Below are 10,765 nucleotides of genomic sequence, written 5' to 3'. Positions count from 1 at the left end.
TTTAAGACAAAATACTTGATTTGGATTTAAAACTTTAATTTATAACCCCCTTCATCGTAACTTGGTCGTGATAATCGGTCCTGACTCAAAAATATGAATTGTAGGGGGTAAAATATGACCTAAAATGTGTTAAAAGGTCTTTCTAAGAAAATATTAAAAATTTTTTTAAAAAAAAGGTTGCTACCCGTCTTTCCAATCTGCCTTTTGCAGGTCAATTTACAGTCGAATCTGAGGATCATGTAGTATTTGCTTACTTTCAACAAGTTTGGACTTTTCTTTCGATTGGAAACTTATTTTGCCCTCAGGAGTAATCCAAAATGGCCGAGCCTAACATTTATAACTCAAAAATACGAATTTGGGGAGAAAATTATAATGACCAATCTAAAAAAAAAAGTAATAATAAAATAACAAAATCAAAAATTTAGAATTAAAACAAATTGGATGAATTGGTCCCAAAGTTTTGAATTAGTTGACCTAAGAAAAAAGTCCCCTTTTCAATGGTATTTAAAAAAAAAAAAGACTTTTTGGCGTGAAATTATTCCCCTCCCCCTTAGAATTCGAAATTATCACAAGGAAAAAGGGGCCCCGGGAAAAACGTTATACAAATCTTATACTCTGCCTAGCCATACATTATTATTTTTATTACTAATTTAGTCTAAATTCAGTGGCGGATCTAGAAAAGGAAAACATGGGGGGCTGCCAGAACCCAGGCTATCATAGATATATCATGAGTTTACTATAAACTTACAAAAATATATAAATATGTTAAATTATTTTAGTCACTCAAAAAACTGGGGGGCCTAGGCCCCCTGGCCCCAGGCTAGATCCGTCACTGGCTACACTATTCTATTGATTACAGAAGGGACCTGGATCCATCACCTTGGAAATTCAGCTGCGAATATATGTAAGGTACTATTGATAAAGGAATTAACTTCTTGTGTTGAGTGTTTCGTCTCGTATATTGTAGTGAAATGTTTTAACATGTTTTCTTCAATATCTTATGACTACACGAAATTGACTCAGATCCTTTCTTCAACCATCTATTCAATTACATTAAATTTAACGTTATCTATGTGTATAAAAAATACAAATTATCTTACCTTAATGTTACAACCAACATTTCTGGAGGTTGAATACAGTTCCTAAATTTTGAATTCTGCCTCTGCAGCTGGGTCCGTACGCGATCCAACAACTCATCAAAAGATGCGATAGACATACGAAAGTAATTAAAGAATTTTCCTTCGTATTCCCTTAATTGTGGAAACAGTATAGAAAAAATCTCCTTCAAGATACCGCTTCTCTAAAAAAGGGTGAACCCATATGTCTCTCTGACGTTTTTTTCTTCTGCCTGTGTTTTAACAAGGCGAGTAGAAAACACATTTTGCGTCTGTCCATTACAACCACCACAACACGACAAGAGTCACTGAGTTTTGTTTCTTCAGTTGCACAGCAACCCTGCTCGCATATTTTTCATCCACGGAAAAACGCCGGATAATATGAAAGGGGCCGAAACCGGATCCGGCAAACAGCGGGAACCGGATCCGGCAAATCGCCGGATAATGTGAAAGAGGCATAAGAGTTATAAACATCGGTATGATCACCATCCATGTCGTAACACAGCTGAATTCTGCGCCAAGTTCTCGCAGATGTTTTGCGGATATAATCCGGAGTCACGAGGGTGAAGGCATGTTCCACAGCTGCTTGTAATTCCTGCGTTGTGTGATATCGAATGTTTCTTACTTGTTGCTTTATGAAACCCCAGAGAGCATTGTCTGGTGTTGTTAATGATGGGTAAGTTCCCGGGAAAATATTTTTCGGGAATATTCCCTGGGTATATTTCCGGGAAGATTCCCCAAAATGGGAATTTTCCGGGAATTTATGTATAATCACGAATAAAATTGTATTCTATTACTATATTATGATTTCAGAATTAAATTCGTTTTTATACCACAGTATATTATTACTGTTCTCCCTAGAGGAGTCTTTAAAATGTATATTCTGAACAGTATTATGCTATTAATATTTTATTATATTTAGAGAATACGCATAAATATATATTTATTTATAATATGTTCTAATGCAAGTAAATATGTGTGAAAAAATGGTATAATAAGTTCACATACTTTTAAACCGCTAAACAGTTTAAATTTATATGAAGTGGATTTTCTAAACTTGACTCTACTATTAATATTATAAACATATTCAATTTTTAAATGTTATGAACAAATTAGGTTGGGTAACTGCCCGAAGACACATGTCTCACCATTTTATCAACATTTGCACATATATATTTATGTTCACAATATTTCCAAGACTGACTTATCTTTATAACATTGCACCTAACATTGCCACACAGGACCTTTCTTCCTACATATTTCTCGAAATTTCATGCGTTAACTCACATGTAAAAGAAGTCCCGAGTACTTCTTCAGAAATTCGAGCCAGAGACAGGAGACACACCGACGTCTATTACTAACGGTGGTTCGGGGTGTATTAATAGTACTTCATCTCTATTTCTGCATAATTTCTACATTACTGTACAAAATGGTTCCTTTTCATCATTTGTAAATTAGTACTTTACTGCTTTCTAGTGCAAATGGAAGCGGAACTTCAAAAACCATATTATTAGTTATACATTACAGTCAACGAATTTTAATTTTTTTAATCTCCAAATTATTTAAAACCTAGAAGTATATCATACATAATAAATGAAAATAAAACAATGAGTCATATGGTTCTTATAATTTGGAAGATAAAGTAAAGAAATGGAAATAAATTCCTTCCCGGGAATTTATATGCCAGGGGAAAAAAACGGGAATATTCCATTTTTATTTTCCTTCCCACCGGTAATATTCCCACTGCCCATAACTTTATTTGGCACATCATGTCTGTGGGGACAGTCGAGGAGCGGATGATATCACCTGGGGGCGCCCGCTCCCTTGTACCCCTCTAACGTAGCCAAATGCTGAAAGCTCTACCATTCATTCATTAAGTATAATGTGTAAACTATTTTATCTGTAATAGTATAGAGTAATATTCCTTAGAAATAAACTGGTATCATACACAGTTTCCGAATATAACAAAATAGTGGGAGGCATGTACGTACATGTCAAATACATTGATTTAGTATAATTGAATTTATCAATTTTTTAATGGTAGTCCTGTATTTGGTTCTTCACGGAAAGACGAGGCTGTGAAGATTCTCGTATTGCCATTGCTGGATAGAAACATTGCGTGTATATTATTGATTTGCCAATGGGGTAGCATTGTCCTTTAAAGGTTGATTGATAGATGCCTCAACAGAGCTTGATAGAACAATAGCAACAGGAAATTGAGTACAAATAACAATTGTACTTTCCAAGTTACGCTTTTCAACTCTCAATTAAACTGTGACACATTGAAATACAGCCACAGCACAATTGCTCATTGTACGAAGTGTCCTGCACAGACGTGTTCAACGAACTTTCCAGACAGTTTTTTTTTTTTTTTTTTTTGGTTTATTTAATGATTACAATGAAGTTTTTAGTTCGTTCAGAAATCTTTTAATTTCTGACTTACAGTGTAACAATACAAAATTTGTGTTGACAAGAATTACATGAATGCAACAATGTTTTGAAAACAATAGATGTAGTAAAGGTCAGAAGTTCACACAGGAAACAATCAATAGCAATTTACTGCAAGGATTTGTAACATATAATCTGAAACAAGTTCCGATATAAGCCTCAGATTGATAAATAAATAATTGCATAGGATGAGTACGTAACTTGTTAATGTTACCTTAATACGTATAGAAATTAATTTTTGCACAAAACTTATAATGGAACTTTACAATTTATGATATAACTTTATCAGACAATAACGTCGCATAATCTCAAAGAAAGATCCATTTAGAATCTTATACAACTTACAACAGATGTCTCTTTAGTCCTGTCAACTAAGAAGGTTTTTAAGAGAAGTAAGTTTCATATTTCCTGCAAAACGTAACATTTCTTCATCATCACATTTAAATTAAACACAGTTTATTATATTTACAACCCTTCAGCATTATCATAAGTTTTTTATACAGTTAGCCACAAACAGTATGTAAAACGTGTTTTTCTTTTGTAGCAGTCCAACATAATACTGAAATATAGAAAAAAAAACTTCAAATGTAGAAATTGTCCGATATGGTGTTCGGGCCAAACCTTTGTTGTTGTACGAAAAGGAACAATAATAGGTTTCCAGAAACCTTTACATATTATATTGAAGAAGTACGATTTTATTTTAGGTGCTATACTTCGCGTCACCCGAATTGGCGTATGTCATCAGCCAGTTAGCTCGCAGTGCGCTGTTACTAAATCTTTAGTGAGGATCGTCACTGAAGGTTTGGTAATTGCGCATTGCGAGCTTATTGGTTGACGCCAATTTGGGTGGCGCGAAGTATAACATTTCCGTATTATACATTTTTTTTTCTCGCAGATTATGTACCATTTGCTTCAGTAAACTTAAAACTAACCTATTCTTAGAAACTAGCCTCAATGGGTCGGATTCTGTTACATTTTGGCGTCTTACACATGGACAGAGCATTGAATGTTGACAATGTAAGTGTTAAACACTTTTTGCACCGACTGGGAACAGGTATAAAGAAAACACTCATGATTTTTAAACAGCAAAAGGTTATTGTTATATCTATGTCTCAAGTTCGAACAATTTGTACCTTCATATACGAATCACAACTTCACTTGCTTCAAACCACCATTTGATCGTCCTTCATTTGATTTTCTAAACGGAAAGATAATATTATTCACAAGGAGAGTATATGTATGCCCTTGGCGATCTTCAGAACTCATTTGATCTTAACCAATCTCGACATGGAAGTAGCCTTTGATTTGCTTAGTGGACATGTGAAATATTTTCCTTTGTAGATCTTTGCTTTCCGAGTTATAGGCGATCAAACTTATGGTTTGGACTTAGTCAAATTTTAGAAAAAAAAAAAAAGCTATTCAGAACAACAATACATGGAACAAACCTGAAAAACCTTAATTTGAACTATGAGAAACTAAATCATAAGACGGTTAATTAGCTGTGTTGTAAATGCAGTGCCTGCTTATAATACCAAGGACCAATCTTTTTGCGCTACAGGGAAGCTTGATAGTCCAAGAACAAGGCATATTGAACATAAGATAAAGGGTTGGATTCTTGCCGTGCGCAGAGAAATCAAACTGAAATTCCTCCAGGATGTGGAGACATCTCATCTGTCTTGGGGCCCCAAAGACAGATTGGTAAGGAATATTAGTTGAGATTCTCTGGATAGTCGCAAAAATTAAAATGAATTTTCTATTTGGTCTAGGAATTAATTCGTGCGGGTGGACAAGAGATGGCGCAACGAACGGAGCGTCCCACAGTTCCGTGTATCCACACATGTGTTGCAAACCCCTGTCATCGCATATCGTTCGTAGTATAGGGCAGTGGATTAAAGCGTCAACAACACCAGTTTGTAGTTAAGTGAACATGGCGCAATTTGTGCCTGATAAAGTGTTTTTGCGGGGTGTCCTGCTGCATTACTTTAACATGCAGAAAAGTGCGACTGAAAGTCATCGTATTTTGGTGGAAGTGTATGGTGACCATGCTCTAGCTGAGCGAACGTGTCAGAAGTGGTTTGCACGGTTTAGAAGTGGTGATTTCGGCTTGGCAGACCAAGAGCGAGCTGGACAGCCAAAAAAATTTCAAGACGAAGAATTGACAGCATTGCTCGAGCAGGATTCGTGTCAAATGCAGGAACAACTTGCAGCAGCATTAGGCGTTGATCAAACAACAGTCTCCAAACGCTTGAAAGCCATGGGAATGATTCAAAAGATGTCACATTGGGTTCCACATGAATTGAAAGACAGAGACGTTGAAAGACGAAAAACCATTTGCGAATTGCTGCTTCAACGACAGAGCAGAAAGGGGTTTCTGCATCGAATTATTACGGGTGATGAGAAGTGGATCCATTACGAGAACCCTAAACGAAAAAAGGCCTGGGTGAAACCAGGCGAACCAGGTCCATCACAACCAAAACGAGATATTCACTGTGCAAAGGTTATGCTGTGCATATGGTGGGATATGAAAGGTGTGGTGTACTATGAGCTGCTGCAACCGGGTGAAACTATGAATGGAGAACGTTATCGACGACAATTAATGCGTTTGAAGCAAGCTCTGGCCAGAACACGACCAGAATGGGAGAACAGACATGATAAACTTATTATTCAACATGATAACGCTCGCCCACATGTCGCAAAACCGGTCAAAACCTATTTAGAAAATGTCGGATGGGAAGTTTTACCCCACCCGCCGTATTCACCAGACGTTGCTCCTTCGGACTACTACTTGTTCGATTGCATGAACAACGATTTGATTGGACAGCGGTTTACTTCTTCAGAAGATATCGAAACATGGCTCTCTGACTGGATCGCTTCCAAGGATGAGGACTTCTTTCGCCACGGAATCCGTACATTGCCTGACAGATGGGCGAAAGTGGGGGCTAGCGATGGACAATATTTTTCTTAAGGTATTTATGTATTTTGTGTTTGTACTACAGCTTCAATGTGTGCGTACCAACCGCACGAATTAATTCCTAGACCAAATAAATAGATACTAATGGGACATTGGTTCTTTTATTGTTTGTGGATATAAATGAGTGCGTGGTTATATATCTGTTTGTCCAAATGAACAAAAGATGAACGGTTTATTTCCTAAACACAAAACAGATTTTACATCATATGAATAAATAATTTCTGCTTGAACAACCTCTCCATGTTGTGCCTAATAAAAATGAATGTTTGTTTTTTGTTCCTTATACAAATTCACATAGTTGACTTGATACTTTTAAGCAGAGCATGGAGGTAGTCTGGAAGAGGCCGTAAACTATTGTAGATATTTTTCGTCAGGCACTTGGTGGAGACTAAGAAAGGTGCGCCATAAGAAATTCATTACATAACCCTATATTTGTGATAAAAATCGACTCTTAACACCTAAGCAACAATACATTCTTCGGTGGGGGTTTACTTTAGAAGCATTTAATTATTATGGTTATAAATACAAACCTTTCTGGGCAAATGTCAAGAGACCATTAAAAGATAAAATTTTTCTGGGCAACGATAGCTACTTCAGCTGATAGTATTACTACAAAATCAAGAAAAATAGTAATTCGGACGAAGTTTTAAGTGTGATTAAGAACTTCCTTGAATTTATAAAATTATTCTCATTCCTAATATTTTCTTATGAATGCTTTTTCCTAATCTAAATGGTTAAACAAACTTATTGTTGAAAAAGAAAGAAATAATAAAACAACTAAATCGTTTAAGTTCTCACTTTTAGCATTTTAGAGTCATGGGATCAAATTCCAGTAGGAAAGGATTTAACTAACTCTATGGCCTATGGAACCCTGAGGTTTAATGCCGCGTTCACAAAAGCTCTCCACTGACTTCTATCCCTAGCCAACTAGATCCAGTTTCTACTTTGTACTCCTATTTCCGCGAGATCCATCTTAATATTGTCGTTCTATCTGTCCCTAGGTCTTCCTAATTGTCGTTTTCCGATTGGACTTGCAGTTAAAACTTTGAAATTGTTTATACTTACTTTCATTCTGTCTAATGACCTGCTCACCTAAGTCTCCTAGATTTTGACGACCCTAACAATGTTTAGTAAACGGTATAAAAATTATATAGGAAATTATTTAGCACGTTAAATTGTAGAATCATAGCTAATATAGCTTCAATACTGAAAAAGGGCACGTTGAACTTTAGATAAACAAGTAGGAGAATAATTTTTAAAATTAAATTATCTTTTAAACGTAAATTAGAGGGGAAATTTACGTAATGCCTAATTTAATTTATAATTGTTCCCGATTATAGAATCTATTCTATTTGCTTCTACAGGGGTAATTAACGCATTAAACTTTCAGTACGTGTGTTTTACGTGAATTATGTTCATTTGTCCTTAACTAAATACCATCTTGTAAATAGAAATAAACACGATGTAAATCCCTGCCCCTTCCCAAAGAAATGTTTGTACCATGAAAATTATTTAATTGTTAATGAAAGTATTAGCAGTGTATATGAGGAAGTCGAATATATACATATTAGTTCCAAGTCAGAAGATCTATTTAAAAGTTTACGATGGTGAATTGGAACTTAGCGCCCTTTCAGCCCCGAACCTATATGGGACTTAATGGGATTTTAAACCTGGAATCCTGTTAAAGTTTGCTGTTCAAGGGGGGTGAATGATTATCTTTTCCACGGATAGGATTACGTATGAATGGCAGTTGAAGCGTTATGAACAGAACTAGGAGGTAAGGGCTGGAATACGGCGATTGCAAGTAGATTAAACGATGCGACTAGATTAAAAGATACTTTGAACTAATCATTTCCCGATTGCGAATTTTTCCTTGACTATTGCAAAGCATTTTGTAAATTCTAAGTCACAATAACAATTAGAGATTTATTTATTTATATACCTTTATCAAAAAAAAAAAAAAAAAAAAATGAAGTCCAAACGCTAAATTTGACTGTCCGTAACGCGGAAACCAAAGGTCCGCTCAGGAATATATTTCACATGCATACTAAGAAAGTGAAAATCTACCTGCATGCCAAGTTCAATCCAGATTAAACTAGGTCAGTAGATCGATATACCTTATACTGTAATACATATTCTTTTATGAAAGAAGAAAAAGTCAAATCAAAGACAGGAATATGAGCTTCGTAACTGTTTTGGAATCCATAATGAGTACCAATCCATTCGGCTAAATGAATAAAACTGACGATACATTTCACATAATAATAATAATAATTTTGTTAAACTGTCTTGTTACATCTTCAGTATACTCAACAATCTTGCTTATTTATCTCAATTGCGTTTCCTCAAAATGAATTTCGTTTAGATATGCAGCATAACACTCTAGATTTATCCATCCATACCTACAAAATCAAATAAAGTACTAATTGGATGCAGTTTAAAGTTGGACAAAATCATTCGAGTATTACATTGAGTTTTCAAATTCTCAACAAAATCTGGAGCTGGAATTACGTTAACAAAACCAGATTCTACTCAGTTTTGAAGAAAATTAATCACACGTGGGTAATTTTTCGCTGTTATACACATCTGCTAGTAACCACTGTATTCTGTAAGGTTTCATTAATCTCTATAGCGGCTCCTCAAAGACTAGACATGGAAATAATTTCTGCAACTGTGATTCTCGAACGAAGAGTTCCGGGGTAAAATTAAAGATATATTTTCCGCTATTAACATCTTAACAGCAAAGTTTGTTAAAATGTGCCACTTAATTCACACACAATTTATTTACAATTCTGTATATACGCACATACACAACGCGCATCCAGACAGTAAGCCCAGTTTGTAATTTATGGCACAGTTTCGCTGCAATCGCTAGACTACGCCTATACGTCGCACAGTTGAACCAATTTACACGGCGGATGCAACAGTGTTACGAGGAGATAGAGGTGCAGACGCTTCGGTTTGAATTGCGATAATGTTCAAGAAAACTGACCTCCCGCATGTAAAGTGCACACAGGCATACGATTTTTGAACGTGTCAGCAGTTGAAATTCATCGTCGAATTCGTAAAGTGAATAGTGAACAGATCATTGTGTGCCTCAATGGTACGGAGTTGGATGTGACAGCTTAACGAAGCACGGAACAAGATGCATGGTAAAAGATCTCATCTGGGAAAAGTTTCTCATTCGAATAGCCCAGATCTAATCTCGTCTGCTTTTCATCCGTCTTGGCCCTTGAAAGCTATCCTTGCGGACAAACAAGCTACGACCATTGTGTTATCATCACAAGCCGCATCGTTCCTCGATATGGCGAAACACAATATGGTGTGTCGTTACGATATTCGTCTCAACAAGGACGGGTAATATATTGCAACCTAGTTCGAGACCTTTATTTCAGTACACAATAAAGCAACTTGTTCGATTGCATTTTGTGTGCTTTTTAACTGGCCAACAGAACTTACTTTCTGAATGACCCTTGTAAATAAGAACTTTGGAATGTTATAGTTTTATTATGACTTATATCAATTTGACATTCACTTGTTTAACTTAAGGTAGGTTTACTCGTGACGTCATTCTGTTTTGAGACTTAATGATAATTTTCACGTTTTTGCTTTCGACATACCAGCGTCTTTTGTTCACATTGTTAGCTTATTTTTCTAAGGTATTTCGTTTCCTCTCGAAAACGAAAATTGATGAGCTTTTAAAAGATTACGCCTTCCCTTTAATAATCGATGTATCGATATTAAGATATTTGATTGGAACATTAGATGGAATTGTGGACCCAACGACTACTTTTTTTAAATTATGTACAGGATCAACAACTTCATGTTAACTTCTACAGTATTTGGTTATCAACACACTCAGAAACACAATCAATAACTAGCATTGTTCCCACGCATAGATATGCTCATTCTTCTATTCGCGAGACTGTGTTCAGTGTGGTGTATACTGTGTGATGACGACGGCTGGTGATGATAGTGCCACAAACGCGGTCGTGACATTATGTGGCCATCTGTGGAAGCTCTGCCACGGAAGGGCGGTAGACTCTCCGGATTTAAATCTGTCAATTCTTCTTCTTCCTCAACGTCAATTTCTGTCCACCGACGCCCTAAAACACAAAGAATTTATTATTATTATTTAGAAAAGTTAAATCTTCGGAACGAGCTAAAAAGTTCCCATTATGAAAAATCTTTTAGATATGATTCATTGACGCATTTTTCGCATGACCAAAAT

The 10,765-nt window shown here is 35.9% G+C and overlaps 1 protein-coding gene across 1 annotated transcript in view; it reads right to left on the bottom strand.

Moving 5' to 3' along the window:
• Nucleotides 1-7,810: 7,810 nt before the first annotated feature.
• The window catches only part of LOC145669715 (ras-related and estrogen-regulated growth inhibitor), a 342,459-nt gene continuing 339,504 nt past the window's right edge, over nt 7,811-10,765 (bottom strand). Inside the window, exon 7 of the mRNA XM_081738029.1 lies at nt 7,811-10,640. Within this exon, the coding sequence (XP_081594155.1) occupies nt 10,405-10,640 (236 nt within the window). The 3' untranslated portion in view covers nt 7,811-10,404. The remainder of the gene's footprint in view (nt 10,641-10,765) is intronic.

This window comes from Thermobia domestica, chromosome 14 (genome assembly GCF_964235325.1).
Source record: "Thermobia domestica chromosome 14, izTheDome1.hap1.1, whole genome shotgun sequence".
NCBI lineage: Eukaryota > Metazoa > Arthropoda > Insecta > Zygentoma > Lepismatidae > Thermobia > Thermobia domestica.
The sequence above is the reverse complement of the archived record's forward strand: the minus strand, read 5'-3'. Positions and strand labels throughout refer to the sequence as shown.